Genomic DNA, 16,950 nt, shown 5'->3' on the forward strand with positions numbered 1-16,950 from the left:
TCAAGAAGAGGTGTGATGGATTGTGTGGATAGATTGGGTCTCCACTATGAGTATTTGGACTCCATAGAGATAGCTTTGCAATAATAATATACAGTTTTTCTTTGTCTAAGACATGCATTGCATGGTATGGTCACAATAAATGTAGTGGACAGTTGTCATTCATCTCTGTTGTGAAGGGTACATAGAACATGTTTTTCTTTTTACACAGTAAGTTGTCATCAAGATATATTTAAATTTTCTGGTAGAGGTATTAAATTAAATTTTATCTTAGATGAAAAAAAATTCAATGATGGAAAGCCCTGGAATGGAAAGAGATTAATGCAGAACATTTAAGCAATATATTAGACTTGATAAGAAATTATATTATTGATTTAATCCTTTACCTAAGTGTAAACAAAGTTTGCATGTGATATATCTTCGCAACTAGCATACTTGTATATAGAGGTTGTTGACTTCTCACCAGTTGCCTCAGTATCTTGTAATATAAAAACATTATGTGAGGGATCACTACCCACACTGGGTTTTGATCTCCTGTTAGTGTGTGTGTGTGTGTGTGTGTGTGTGTGTGTGTGGAGGATCATCTTGAAAAATCGAGTGATCTAAAAGATCACTCTAAACCCTGAGTGATCTGAAAGGCTCATTCTAAGCTTGTCACTCCAATGCAGAATATTATTAAAATATTCTGGATCAGAGATAGTTGTAGAAAGTTTTTTACACTTAGTTATGAAGTATGTTATACATGACATTATTCTTGAATTAATCCTTTACCCATCAAAAATATAATTCTTATCAAGTATAATATACTTTATAACCAAGCAAAATGTCCTTCAACTACCTCTGATCTACATTATTTTAAAAATATGGTGATATGCCATTTTACTTCTTGTATATGGAAAATATCACTTGTGACTTCTGCATTGATTCAGTGTTAGTATCTTCTTGGGTCTAGCTTTCACTGATAGATGTAAATGGTCTAATACAATCTGGGTAGTGGTGAGTGATCCTTCTCATAATGTGTTTGCATTTTGGTATACTGAGGCAGTTGACGTCAACAGCATTCTTTTTCAAGTATACTAGTTGTCAGGAAACTTTGTGTATAAGCTTTTTTTGCCTATACTTGGGTAGTGGATTAAATCAAGAATATAATTCCTTATGAAGTATAATATATTTTGTATAGAAGCACAACACTTTCTATAACATATAGGGGGAGCATGTGAAAATTACTCTTAATACACATTCTTTCAAAATTACTCATTTATTCTTTTCATCTCAAATACATGTTTATAAACTGAAATTGTTAATAAGTAACACGTATATATTCTGCACTAATTTAGCTTATCTGTCATTTTATTAAAGAAGGCGAGTAGATTACTAAAACACGACCTCTCCCTTTACAAAGTCATGCCGTTTCCCCCTTCCCCAACAGAATATTACTATATTCTACCCATTCCTGAATTTCTCTTAATTTTTCCAAAACTTTAACAATTACTTGAGAAGATGGTGACTGATCTATTTATCACTGTTTTGGTTGTCTTCCTCTGTTTAATGGAACTGTTTTACCTTATTTTCATCACCTTGGAAACTTGTTTGATTTTGGTTGTCCATTTACCAAAATCTGCCATGATGTCTTTGAGTAAAATCCACCTGGAAAGTTCTTCTGTATCTACAGAACATTTGATCAAATGGGAATGTCCATCAGTGTTGTTATCATTGCTTGAGAATTGTAGTCATAGTAACATAACTAGAGTGAAGTGAGCAGGGTACTATCCCCCCTCCCCAGTGCATCCATTCATGCAAAAATGATTACAAAATATGGTTAAAAAAGTTATACATACATAATTTTTGGGTTGTAAACGTGTAAAATTGGTAATTTTTATTTGTTTTATTTTGTTTTATAGTATATCCATATTGATTTCTTGTTTTTATGGTATTGTTACTTTCATAACATTTTTTGAGATATAATATTAAATAGTGTCATAAAACAATGCCAAAAATGCACTAGTTCCAAACTAGTGCAATTTAGCAAACTAGTTAGAAACAGTTCCAATATTGCAAAATTAAAACATATTATTAGACAGATGAAGTAGGAATTACAAAAAGTCTAGAAACATTGGAACATAGGAAGAACAAGAAAATTAAGCAGCAAAATGAACAATAAGGCGATGAATCAATTATGATCTTGCTCAGTGAAAATCAGCTAGGTAAAGTCAATACAAAGAAGGTTATTGTTTGGTATGGTGATTCGATCGTAAAACATGCCATTGATGACTGGGTTATTACTTCATCTTTTTCTGCAGCAAAAACCAAAAATATAGTAAACACATTTGAAAAATAGAAAAGAAAAATAAATAAATGGTATTCTAGTAGGTATAAATAATTTAGCTAATGATATATGTTCAGTATGAGAGAGGATATCAAAGGATTGTGGAAAGAAGTGAGAGTGAAAATTGTTAGTATATTACCTAGATATAATAGAAATGAATTTACGATTGCGTGTAAATAATTAGATGCTTAGGCTGTACAGAAAGATTGGATGTGAAGTTTTGCATTTGTGGAGTGAGTGAAGGATGAAGGAATTTGTATAAGAGGGATTGTGTGCACTTTTATTATCAGGAGTCTGGAGAAATTAATTGGTGTGAGACCTAATACAGAGAGTCAGGGAAACTAGATTATGATATAAGGAATGGTTAAATTGAGTGACCATGCTGTGTAACTGTGTTAATGATAGGGATGTGCATTGTCATGGAAATAATTATGAGGAAAGAACTATTGTGTGTTCGTCCATTTTGGACTTATTAAGTACGTACAAGGATGTCTGCATAAGTATGATAGATACTGTGTGAATGTCGAATAGATGTGATGGACATGATGTTTATGGCCTCCCTCAATGAGTCTAAGGACTCCTTGGAGTCACCCATAATAATAAGAATAGAGATTTTCAAGTTGAAAATCACACAGACTACAGAAGTGAGTATACAAAAAAGCATGTGGGTAATTTATATTATCAGTTGGCCTGGTTGGCTGAGTGGATAGCATACCTACTCTCCAACCAACAGTTGTAGGTTTGAATCCCATCTTGTTTGTAAAAGCCTGCTCTGGATGAACTTTATAGCTCCTTGAGTTAAGGCTTGTCATTTTAATAACAGAAGAGAAAATTTGCCAACTTGGTTGGCCAAGTGGTTAGCGTATCTGCTTTCCAACCAACAGGTTGCAGATTCGAATACTGCCGTGAGCAGGGATGTTTGTGATTATCTTTAGATGGGAGATGATTTCATTGTCCACTGTGAGTGAAACCACCATCCTGCTTATTGGAGTTATGAAGTGACTGGAAAAAGTTCCGTGTTTGGTCTCTAGAGCAGGTTTTTGGAATTTAAGAAATATTAATAAATAATTACTAAAAAAAATGCAACAAAAAAAATCTTAGCCTGCCCACAGTATGAGGGTACTATATGTTTATGAAGCCAACTTATTGAACAATATGCTTAATAACAGATGGATACAGGTATTTGCAGGCAAGTCAAAAAGTCAACCATGCAAGCTTAATAATAAACTCTCTCAAGGCTCTGTACTATCTCCATTGTTGTTTAATTTATATATTTATGATCTTCCTCAAATCAATTCAGGAAAATTGCTCATGCAGATGACCTTGCAATAATCACGCAAAGTACTAATTTTAACGAAGCTGAAAAAATAATTACAAACGATTTGAAAATTCTGGACTCATATATCAAACTGTCATCTAAACCTATCAAAAACTGAAGTGTCTACCTTCTGTCTTAATTACCATCATGCTAATTTCAAACCTACTGTGTTTTTTCTTATTATTTTGTGACACCTCCAGGGGGTCCAGAGACTCTTCGAAGGAGGGTACCTACTCTACAATTCTGTCTCCACCACTCAATCCACTAACTACAATGAACCGCAACATCAATGACATCTACCACCCATTACCACTAGTATTTTCACAGACAATCACAAACATCCATGCCCATGCCGGGATTTGAACCTGCAACCTTATGGCTGGAGAGCAGATACACTAACCACTTGCCTAACCAGGTCTTCTTTGGAGACACATTACTGAACTTTAACAGGACACCTAAATATTTAGGTGTTACCCTAGATAGAACACTCACCTTTAAAGAACACCTAGTGAAAGTAGCTCTGAAAATAAAAACTCATAACATAATTCAGAAGCTGGCTGGTTCAACTTGGGGTGTAGTGAAGCCTTATATCTATCAACTTTGTCCTTGGTTTATTCAGCTGCAGAGTACTGCTCCCCAGTTTGGCTCAACAGTGTTCATACTTCTAAGGTGGACACCCAACTTAATCAAACAATGAGAATAATAACAGGAACTATAAGATTTGCACCAAATCATTGGCTCTTTGTCATCAGTAACATTGCACCTCCTGACTTGCACAGAAAAGCAGCTCTTACTAAATTATGGACAAATTTAACCAACAGTGTTAACCCACCTATCCACAAAGACATACAAAATCCCCTTACAAGGAGACTAAAATCAAGAAATCCTAGTTGGAGAACAGCAAAGGAATTAATAGGTGAATCTTTCAACTTGACTTTCAACACTATAACAATCCCAGATTATCTATATCGGACCTCCGTTGGCAACATACCTATATGGTCTGTTGCTGTAGTTAATATCTTGGGTCTCACATTGGAGGCAGCATTAGTGAAACCTGGCTAGTAGAGGTAGATATACTAACTGGTATTGAGTGCAAAGTGTACAGTATTTTTAGGAAAGGTAGACAGGAGAGGGGGGGGGGGGTCTGTTGCTAATGATATTGGATGATTTTGAGGCCAGTTAGGGAAGAAACCACCAACAGTAGTTTGAAGTCATCTGGTGTGAGGTGAAATCTGACAATCGAATACATTGTAGAGGGGGGGGGTGTTGTTACAGACCTGGTGGATTGGTTGCATTGATGATGAAATGGATTACCAAATAAACATGATAGGTGTAAAGAGTAACATCATGAGTGACTTCAATTATCTGAACATTGATTGGGTAATGGAGCAATCTTGTGAGAAGAATGAAGCCAAATTTATTGAACTGTTGCAAGACAGCTTTGTCTAGTGGTATGCAACAGAAGGAACTCAGGTTTAAAAAGTGCTAGATGCAGGGTGGCTTAAAATGTACCTACTAAGTTTAAATCCAATTTTCTCTGCAATTAACTGATATAATTAGAAAAAGAAAAAAAACCTGACACATTATAGCCATCAAGCTATACTCAATACACTAGCAATCAGTACACTTTAGATGAGATTCATATGCCTCCTCGTTCAGGAATAATACAGCACTTTTTAGCACTAAAATTAAATTAAAGATATAACTGTTCTACCTCTAGTTGGTAACAGTAATCATTCTGACTTGGGAAGTGATTGTTTATGGATGTTCCATTCAGAAGGGGTTATATGCTGAACTACAAAGCAGGAAATTATGACCAACTGAGAAGTATGCTAGTTCTGTTCAAACATGTTGGTTGCTAGATGGAAAAGTTATTGTCTGTGTATGGGAAGCGTTTATAAAAAAATACTTAAATGATGGAATATCAGAATGTGTCCCTAGGGTAGGAGTGAAATGTATGTGTAATTTTATTAAGCAAGAGATTTGTAAGAAAAAGATGATGTGGAAAGAGTAGTGTGTGCTTAAGGATGATGTCAGTTAGGAAAATTGTAAGGAGCAGGCCAGAAGAGTTACAACTGTTGTATGGAAAGTCAAGTCTGAGTATGAAAAGAAATTGGTTCTTTGCTAAAGATTGCCAAAAAGAATTCTATCATTGTGCCGCAAGTAAAAGAAAGAATGAGTAAAAGAATAACTCTACTGATTGCAGAGGGTATGTGGATGATAGTTGCAGTACAGATTAATTAACGAGTACCCATTTTGCTAAAAGCTATTAGCCTTGTGTATGCAAGATTGAGCTCACTGGTACCTCTTCACTAGATGAAGAAACTTAGGTATATGAGGAGGAGTTACTAGAGCTGTTGCACAAACTGAATAAGAATTTAGTAATAGGAACCAATGGGATATCAGCACAGATTCTAGAAAAGTTGGTAAGAGCTAACATAAAGAAATGAGTTGACCTCTGTACGTTGCAGTGAACAGTATGGTATACTAAGGGAAGGTCATGTTTGAGCATCTTGCTTGCATATTATAATGTTACCATTGTGTTAAACAAGGGGAATGGATACACCATGTGTTTCTTAACTTTTCTAAGGTCTTTGACAGGATATAGCATGGAAGACTTTTGCTTAAATGAAAAAATATGGGATTGGATTATAAAATATTAGCGTGGATGAGAGAATGGATGGCTGGCTGACTGGATATCAAATGTTATATGGGGAGTATGAGTCTGCAAGATTTAAGTTGTCCAGTAATGTCACAGGGTTCAGTCCATTGTTATTCAGTCTACTTTAACGACATTAGGAAGGATTTGGCATATGGCTTATAGCTGATTGCTGATAAAGCAAGGATACAGGATAATCAGGAATGCAGATGATATGCAGTACTTGTAGAATGATTTGAATAAGATTAATTGTGGCCATGTGAAAATGGCTGTCAGTTCATTGCTAGTAAATGTCAAGTTATGCATGTTGGTGAAATTAGATATCCAATGTCATTATAATCAGGGCTCCAGAAATTTTCAGTCTTGTTCTAAATTCATTCAAAAATACATCACCTTATAATTTACACATTTTTTTTTTCATTTTAAAACATCTTTTTCATTTGCTATCAAGTTACTTTATTATGGCCAGCTGCTATAAATTTATTCAAGAAATTTTATTTCTCACCAGTAGATAGACTTAATAAGTTAACTCTTTCATAGCCTCTTGTTCCTTACTCCTTTTCTAAAAGTTAGTGTGAAGATACCCTTTTCAACAATATGTGGCACTGCAGTTTTTAAAAGGTGAAGTAATTTCAATCTGTGAGAACAGGTTGCACAATTTATCTTTCGTCCTCTGTTCTAAGCATAAACCTACCAGACATTCACTAGTTAATATAGATATTATTTCTGGAAAATTTTCCATGTTACTCCTCTAAATAAATATTAATTTTTATGGCTATTTTATGCCTATTTTTGTTTATCAGTACCCCTTCCTAAACAAAAATAGGCAAAATAGCTATACAAATTAATTCACTAGTTAATTTTGAAATAAATAATCAAGAATTCTCAGTGTTTTATTTTGCATGATAGCAAGTCATCACCATTCTTACAAAAATCAGAGATAATAATAAACAAAAAAAAATTATTTAACAAGATTGATTTTCATTTGTTTTTCTGCCAACTAATACAAAATAACATGAATTTATAATCTTCTTCTTACATCCATCTACTTTAACTCTTAAATGGTCTGCAATTGTGATGTATTGGTGAGTTTATTTTAACATGAATGAATTTTCATGAACATATGAATTTTTTAGTGTAATTATTTACTTAAATATTTTTCGTAATGAATAGTCTTTTTGATATTGTTATTTCAAAAATACGATTATCTTGCAAAGATGAGTTGGAGACTGATCGTTTGACTGATATCATATCATGAAAAGTGAGTCTGGTTCCATAGCGAGTTAACGTTTTTTTGATGATGTAACATCAAACACCATAAGTATTGAAGTTATGATTCTAGTATCTTGATCTGGAGTTGTATTTATAATTATTGCTTAAAACAGTAATATTTTTATTCAGTAGTTCTTTTATGGTATTGTTCACCTAACATATGATTTTATTCAGTTGAATTTATAGTATTATCTTCATCCGGAGTTTTATGCAATGTGCTTTGTTTCTTTTTGTCCATTTCTTTGGTACTATTTGCTGTAATGTATAATGAATCTGTCTTCTGTGTAAAGTTAATATTTTTTTTTTTTTTTTAATCTTTATTTTCTCTCTTTTTTTTTTTTTAATGTATGTTTTTAAGTGTTTTATACAGTATTTTATGTTATAGGACTATATTTGTCCACGTTGTCGGTGTGGATTTATTGAAGAACTTGCTCAAGGAATACCAGAAAATACTAGGTATAGTATATTAGCATGAATGCATATTTTTATGAAAACTAGTTCAGAAAGTTGAAATTTTCATTTGGTTAGAAAGTAGGTTATACAAGTTGAGAAATTACATTCTTGTTTTTATTCTCTATCCAAGCTTAAGCAAACTAAGTTTGTGTGTTAAGTATCTTCATAACTAGGCTACTTATATACAAAGTTGTTGACATCACATCATTTGCCTTAGTATTCCATAATGTACAGCAAACTTTCTTTTGGAGGTGCATATTGTTGTGGCAGTATATACTTCTGAAAGGAAGTGTGTTGTCCATTATGGGAATATTGAGGCAATTGAATTCAACAGCCTCTCTATATAAGTAGCCTAGTCATGAAAAGACATGCTTTGTTTGCTTATGCTTGGATAAAGTATTACCAGAATATAATTTTTGTCTAGTATAATAGTTAGAATTAGTCAGCTATTGCACAGAATTAGAAACAAAAATCATGAAGAAAGATTAATCTATTGTTGGACTTTAAAATTTAAACTCTCGTCTCATCCAGTAGCATCCTCTAGAAAGAGGGTTGCAGCAGATGAACAGCTCTTCTCCATTTTTCTCGGTCTGTCGCCTCCGTCATTCTTAAACCAGTCCATTCCACAATGTCATTGAACCACTCTCTAGTTGGTCTTCCACGTCTTCTCTTCCCCTCAACTTTCCCTTGTAATATAGTTCTTGTCAGGTGTCCGGAAGAACCTCTCAGAAGATGTCCTGCAAATCTGGTCTTTCTTTGCATAATGTTCTTGAGCAGTGTTCTTTCCATCTCACCTCTTCTTAAAACTTCTTGATTTGATATTCTCTCTGTATAGCTAATCTTTCCCATCTTTCTATAATACCACATTTCCAATGCATTAATTCTTTCCATATCTCTCTTTCTGAGTGTCCATGACTCACTTCCATAACTTGCAATACTCCAAACTGTTGCTTTAACTATTCCAACTCTAACACCTATTTTAATATTCTTGTTTATTAAAATTCTCTTCATTTCCATAAATGCCGATTTAGCTTTATCTATTCTATTTCCAACTCTGAAGTTCCGTTCTCTGAGATCCAATTACCTAAATATTGAAATCTTTCTACTTCGTCTAAAATCTTTCCTCCACATCTTATCTTTATATTATCTCCTATTTTTCTGCCCATTATCTTGGTCTTCTTTGTGTTAATCCTTAGTCCGTACTCTTTACAGGAGTTTTCAGTTCTTTGAACAATTTGTTGTAATCCATTTTCGCTTTCTGCCATCACCACTACACATCTGCATGCCTTAAGTTATTAATGATTCTTCCATTTATTTTTATTCCTTCTTCTACATCCTCAAGTGCCTCTCTAAGCATCTGTTCACTATAAAGGTTAAATGATAACGTGATAACTTGCATCCTTGTCTAACTCCTCTCTCCACCGGAAATTCTCCTGTTTCCTCTCCATTTACACATACTGAAGCTGTTTGTGTCCAATATAATCTCTTTAAAATTTCCAAGTCATAAGAGTCAATATCAATATTTTCTAGAATGTCAAAAAGCCTTATGTTTCACTGTATCAAATGCCTTTTCAATGTCTAGAAATCCCAAAAACAACTTTCCACCATGGTTTAGTGTTTTCTCCCCAATAATTCTTAGACAAGTTATAGCCTCTCTAGTTCCTCTGTTGGTTTGGAATCCAAACTGTTCCTCATTCATTTCTTTTTCTATTTTACTTTTAATTCTCTCCAAAATTATTTGTGCCAGAATTTTTGCTGTGTGAGTTATAAGACTTATCGTTCTAAAATTGTTACAGTCTAAAACTCCCATTTTTTTTTTTTTTTTTGGAATGGGGATAAAAATTGATCTTCCAAACTCCTCTGGTAATTCTTGTCCCTCATAAATTCCATTAATAATTTGCCATAGCACTTCCATGCCTTTTTCACCTATATTCCTTATAAGTTCTATCTGTATACCATCTACTCCAGGGGATTTTCCTTCTTTCATTTTTTGAATTGCTAGATTCAATTCCTCCCTCATGATGTATAGCCTCTGCCCACTATGCTCTTTCGTTTTATTTTCTCCTCTTTCTCTGTCTTCATAAAGTTTACCAACATATTTCTCCCATCTCTGTAATATCTTCTCTTTTTCTATCAGAATTTCACCTCTTTCATTCTTGACTGCTCCATTCCTTTTTATCTTTCTCCTTCCTGTCATCATATTAATGTTTTTATAAACACCTTTTATGTCTTTCTGCCTTTGCTATTGTATTTTTACTTATTTCATCTAACCACTCTTCCTTTTTCCTTCTTATCTCTCTTTGTATCTCCCTACTCAAGTCGTTGTACTGCTTTTTATTTCACCTCTGTTTTACTATCAACTAACTTTCTTCTTTGTGTTATATTCTTCGAAAAACCGTCATCCATGGTTTCTTTCTTTTCTCTCTTTCCTCTTCTTTTTTGGCTAAATGTAATTCTGTAGCAGTAATTATGCTTTCCTTCAGAATCTTCCATTTTCACTTACATCATCACTTGTATATTTCTCTCATTCATTTCTTCCTCTACTTTCTTTGTGAATTTATTTGCTGTATTTGGATTTTCAGATGCTCTACGTTCCATGCTTTGTTTTGTTTCCTTGTAGTTTCTTTTTTTAGAGTAATTTTCATCTTAGTTGATAACAATATATGATCTGTATTACAGTCTGCCCCTGGATATGTTGTCACATCTTTTATAATGTTTCTATATCTTTTGTTTATGAAAACAATCTATCTGATTTCTTCTATTATTTATATCCTCCCCTGGGGCTTTCCATGTATACAATCTTCTTGGATGTTTCTTAAACCAAGTGTTCATAATTGCCAAATCATGTTTTCTACAGAAATCCAACAGCATATCTCCTCTTTCATTTCTCACTCCCAATCCATAAAACCCAATAATATCTTCCTCTTCCGATTTTTGCATTCATATCGCCCTGTATTATAATTATATCTTTTGTTTCTTTACATTTCAAACCCTGTTTTATATCTCTCTACCTTCTCATCCTCATAATCACAAGTAGGTAAATATATCTGAATAAGTAGAATATTTCTTGGTTTTGCTTTCATCTTTACCACCAGAATTCTGTCTGAGATTTGCCAGTAGCCTTCCCCACATCCTGCCACTCGTTTATTCAATATTATATCAACACCTGCTTGATGTTGGTCTTCCCCTCCTGAGTAAATTATTCTCATTCCATTCTCTGTTCAAAAATCTCCTTTTCCTTTCCATCTCACCTCAGCCATTCCCAGAACATCTATTTTCAATCTTAGCATCTCCATCTTTACAATCTCCAATCTTCCAGTTTGAAGTAAGGTATTCAGATTCCAAGATCCAATGTGAAAATTACTTTTAGTTCCTTTTCCATATGAATATATTCCATTTTCCTCTTCTCCACCTCCCACAGGCTTTAGTAAAGATGATTCATATGACTGACATGCAATCTGGTCAATATGTATACTGGAACAAGTGATCTCCCTGGTAGCCAACTGCTCAGTTCTGGACCCAGGTGTCCCATCCTGAACTGTGCATTGCTCGTCATTTTAATCCTTGCTGCTCATCCAAACTAGAGAAAAGTAGAAGCATAGTGGTTTCACATTGTCTTCTATGCATGAAGAAATGAAAAAAGTAGAAACATAGAAAGATTTATCCCTAGCCCTCGAATACTCCAGTAGCATTGAGGGGAAGGAACAAGAAAGAAGAAAAGGAAGGAAAGAAATAAGAGTAGGGACCATCCTATAGATAATATAACAGATGTATATTACATGAAATAAGGTATGATCCAGCATCAGCCTCAGATTCGCCACCCCTGTACTCACTAAAGTGAGCCCTTGAATTTAAACTTAAATTTAAAATTTAAACTAGGAATGGTAAAATTTAAAGTAAAGTAAGAATAGCAGCAACATCTTGTGTCTTAAATTCATATAAGTGAAATCTATATTAGTTCTTATTAGTAAATTGCCGGCCTGGTTGGCCGAGTGGTTAGTGTATCTGCTCTCCAGCCAAAAGGCTGTGGGTTCGAATCCTGCCATGGGCATGGATGTTTGTGATTGTCTGTGGAAATACTAGTGGTGGTGGTGGTAGGCAGTAGATGGCATTAGTGTAGTTGCGGTTAGTTGTAGTTGGTGAAGAATTATAGAGTATTTGCCCTGCCTCGATGAGTCTTTGGACTCCCTGGAGGAGTTAGGTAATAATAATATATAAATTCTTGTTTATTGATAAGTAAACATTTCATGCACTGCATGAAAGAATCTTTTTCTGCCAGCCAGCAGTCAGGTTTTTATGGGCATGCAAGGCTATAGACATTTATTTGCAGATACAGATTTCTATAAAGAATGCTTATATTTTAAAGCATTTATTTAAAAAACAGTAAGATACAGCAGTAACAAAAATAATTACTTAGAAGTTTATTTTTTTATGGGTGGAGGAAAGAAACCAAGATGGTGAATGGTCTGTAGTATATCTCGAATGTGGTATACTCTGTATGATGATAGACTGAGGGTTTATGGGTTGCAGAAATGAGTAATTTAACATATTAAAAGAATGACAAATACCAAATATTATTTAAAAGCTGTCATAAGTATATATGAAAATAATCAGATACAAATAAGATTAAATCATGAGCTATCATATATGAGAGAGATAAACCAAGGAGACCGACAAGGATGTCCCCTTTCAGCAACTCTTTTTAATATTTATCTAAAAAAAAAAAAAATCAGCTAACACCTTTTTGTTCCCGTATGGGGAGTAGGCGAGGCCGTTTTAGTCCTATCTAACTTTTGGAGACTGAGTGGGCAGTTCAATCTCCACTGGTAGCCAATCAGAGATAGCTGGCCCAAGGCATATCACTAATTAAGTGGTATGCAGTGAAGAGGCGGCTCAGCAAGTGTCGCCATCTCGTGGTCCCTAACACACAATATATTTAATGTCTGAAATAGTGTGGATTCTACAGTTGATTTTCTTGAGTTTATGGGACAAAAAACCCTAGTTTCTGGGAGGGGAAAAAACCTGCTTGCCCTGCCAAAGATCGACTAACTCGGGGAACCGGTCGAAGAAAGGCTTAGAAAAATTTCCTCTAATAGCCGAACAGATTCGAAAGCAAGTCTTCCTTTGTGCGGTCAAGTGCCGTGGTGTGCAAATGCCACATCCGCTAGCTACACAGACTCCAAATAATTATCTAAATATTTATCTAAATGAAAAAATAATAAAATGGAATAAAAAATTTCCATCAAGGTATTAAACTTTCTCCTGCTGTAAATTTACACTCTCCTTTTTGCCAATGCCCAAATAATTACAAATTCTGAAAATAACTTACAGAAAGCTATTTTAAATTTAAATGAGCCAAAGATTATGGAATGATAATATTAACAGAAAAATAAAAAACGATATTTAAAGGACAAGATCCAGTAAGAACTGAAATAGTAATAGAGAACAAGATTTTAGAACAGGTGAATTCATTTAATTACCTAGGATGTATGATTACATATGAAAAAGATATAAACCTAAAATTTGCAAAATATTTAAAAATAACAGGTGTAATTAACTGTATATATAACCAAACCTAGTACAAAAACAAACCAGACTAAAAATATACAATACATTAGCCCTACCAGTCCTATTGTATGGAAGTGAAATCTGGACAATAAAAGACAAAGATTAATAACAATTGAAATGAAGTTTGAGAAAAACTGCAAAGTATACTCTATTTGAACACAAAAGAAACGAAGAAATTATGAAAGAATTAAATCACGAGTCTGTAATAGAAAAAATGAAAAAATATAAACACAAATGGATGGAACACATTGAAAGAACGAAAATAGAAAGATTACCAAAACAACCCTTAAATTACAAACCATTAGGAAAAAGAAAACCAGGACATCCTCTTAAGTGATTCAGTGATGGCTTCTAAGGCCAGAACAAGCCACTCTAGGCCTAAATCCTTCATAGGCATGATGATGATGAAAAAATGGATTTATATGCAGAAAAGAGGAGATAGAAACTTAAAGTTACTAAAAATGTTTTAAAGGATTGAGGCAGAGGTAATATTTCAGCATTTGGCTAGATGGGACAATACAAGGGGTCATTCCTGGAAGTCAAGAGTATGGTTAGAGGGTGATGATTAGATTTTTTACTTCGAGAGTGGCAAATGAGTGGAATGGGATTGCCCTTTCCACTCATTCACTACTCTTCATGCAAATTTACAAATTTGTTATGAGTTTTCTGTTATTGAGTTCAAGGGGAGGTATAGTAGGTATTGTGTGGATAGTTTTTGTACAGCAGTCAATCACCATCACTATCAAGAACTTGTCTGATTTTGCATGTTTTATGGCACTGTGCTTTTCTTACAATCTTGTCCTCTGCATGGTCCAAATTAGGAATGTGCATCTGTAGTATGCAGAAATTGCTTGGTGTCACTTTTAGCTTAATCATAGTAATTTTGTTTGAGATGGGCCCAGAAGCCTTTAACCTCTCTACCAGCCTAAGTGGATGAAATAGTCAGACCACCCTAGCAATTTTCATGGAACAAAACTTCATCGGCAGTCTACCTTTTTATCATGCAATTACCCTTCTCTGCCATTAATCCCTTAATGGTGATTTTAGAGCCGTTAGCAGATTAACTGTGGTGGAGCGACTTTTGTGTCACTTGTCTTTACATGTACTGTGTTACTTGGAATTTCCTTTATTGTCCTACAATATTTGGCCTTTTTTGCTGTACAATTTATTTATCGTCTCTTCCCAAAAATAATAACAAATTTCTCACATGCGAAAATAATCAATCCTGAAATGACCACAGTTCAGCCTTTGCATTGAAATCTATTTAGTAGTAGTAAATTTGCTGTCTTTTATTCTTCAAATCAATGCAACAGAACAAAACAGCTTTGTGTTCTTTCACTTCACTGACGATATAGAAGAAATTTTTTTTTCACGAATTTTCAAATGTTTGCATTGAAAATATATGTCAAATATTTATATTTTTTAAATAACATTTATTGAAATAAATATGACATTTTGCTTTTTTTTTCATCATCTTGCATTTAAGCCTATAGTGGCCTTAGAAGTCATCATTGAATCTTAAGAAATTTCTAATGGTTTGTAATTTAAGGCTTGTTTTGGTAATCTTTCTGTTTTCATTCTTTCAACATGTTCCATCCATCTGTATCTATATTTTTTAGTCTTTTTTTTTAAGTATCAAAAATTTATATCTAATGATATTTTTAGCAGACTATTTGGCTTTCGTCTTTTGCTTAAAATTGCAACAGATTATTTTATTATATATATTTTTTTAAGATGCACATTATTATAATATCCAGTGCATAACCACTATAGATATGCTGAAAATATGACACGAAGGATATCCTATACGGAATGATTCAAAATTTATGCTCATTTTGAAGATTTTCTACTGCTTCCATCCGCTCCCCTCTCTCTCTCTCTCTCTCTCTCTCTCCTGGAACTCAATTACAAAACTACTCTAAATTTCTACTGGTTTGAAAGCTTTCACGGACGTTATTCAAAATCTATTACTACCATTTTGGCAAAAGAAATAAGACAATAATATTGTACCATCGAAGCTTCTAATTTTGTATTATTTCTTTGCAATCTAAAATCAGCTGTATGCTGAAATTATTCCAAGTTTTAGAAATACTATGCTATATTATGCCATATAAAACTGTTTATATGCGTACCACACAAAAGAATGTTCAGTAGTGTTATTTTTATTTATTTTTCTTAAAAATAATTCTAAATATTACTACTTCTATTGTTGCTAGTTGCTATTTCTGAAATAATTTATGTCCTAGAAATACTCGATAATAATCCTCTCAGCTGGAGAAAAAGCTGAAGGCTTAGATTACTCTCACCACTATTGAGAAAGAAAAGAGAACATTTCAGCAGAAGTCACACTAAAGTGCCTTAAGCTGTAATACAAAATACATCAAGAATATCTTGTTTAATTTTTAATTGTTGATTAACAGACATCCTTGATCAGCAAACATCCAGCCTCATCAATGAAACTGACACTCAATGGGAAAAATATTGATCAAGTGTCAAGATATAAATATCTTGGTTGCTGGCTTAATGAACGGTAGGATCCAATTGAAGTTGCACGGCAGTCCTTCATGAAAATGAGAACACTATTCTGCAGTAAAGACCTTGCTATGTGTGGTCTATTCTGCTCTATGGAGTTGAAACATGGACATTGAAGGCAACAACCGTCAAGAAAATCGAAGCCTTTGAGATGTGGCTATACAGAAGAATGCTAAAGATATCATGGACAGAAAAAATTACCAATGAAGATGTCTTAAAATCCATTGGCAAAGCTAAACATCTTGTACAAATAATCAAGAAACGAAAAACATCATATCTTGGCCACATCATGAGAAACAGCAAATACCAACTTCTACAAACTATTTTGGTAGGAAGAATTGATGACAAAGGAACTAGAGGAAGAAAAAGAATATCATGGTTTGACAACATCAAGACGTGGACAGGAAAGAGCAGTGCACAACTGCTCAGATTAGCACAAGAGCGCAGTTTGTTCGCCAAGACGGTCGCTGACCTTCGATAGAAGATAGCACAATAAGAAGAAGAACAGACATCCTAATACAGAAATACTGACATTTCTTTTATAGGCTGATGTAGTATTTATGCCAAAATAATTTCTTAATTTATAATGATTAGTTTTACCTTTATTATCAAAAAAGTATAAATTATTTGATACAATTATCTTGAAAAAAAAAGGATTTGAATCATTTAAAGAAAAGGTGTATATGTGTTACATAATCATTTATTTATTTTTTGGGGGAGGGAGGGTTATTAGACTTATTCAATCTGCAGATATTTCAGAGAATTTATTTTAAAAAATCGTGCGCAAGACATTTGTCACAAATGTAAGCCACTTGGGGAACATGC

General features: G+C 33.7%; 1 protein-coding gene across 1 annotated transcript in view; it reads left to right on the plus strand.

Annotated features, from left to right (window-relative positions):
• Positions 1-16,950, plus strand: part of LOC150100559 (E3 ubiquitin-protein ligase RNF115-like) — a 157,614-nt gene that overhangs the window by 15,839 nt on the left and 124,825 nt on the right. Inside the window, exon 2 of the mRNA XM_090401734.1 lies at positions 7,958-8,028. Coding sequence (XP_090257860.1) covers positions 7,958-8,028 — 71 coding nt within the window. The remainder of the gene's footprint in view (positions 1-7,957; positions 8,029-16,950) is intronic.

Source organism: Typopeltis vanoorti, chromosome 12 (assembly GCF_054136105.1).
Source record: "Typopeltis vanoorti isolate ZY-2024b chromosome 12, IOZ_Tvanoo_1.0, whole genome shotgun sequence".
NCBI lineage: Eukaryota > Metazoa > Arthropoda > Arachnida > Uropygi > Thelyphonidae > Typopeltis > Typopeltis vanoorti.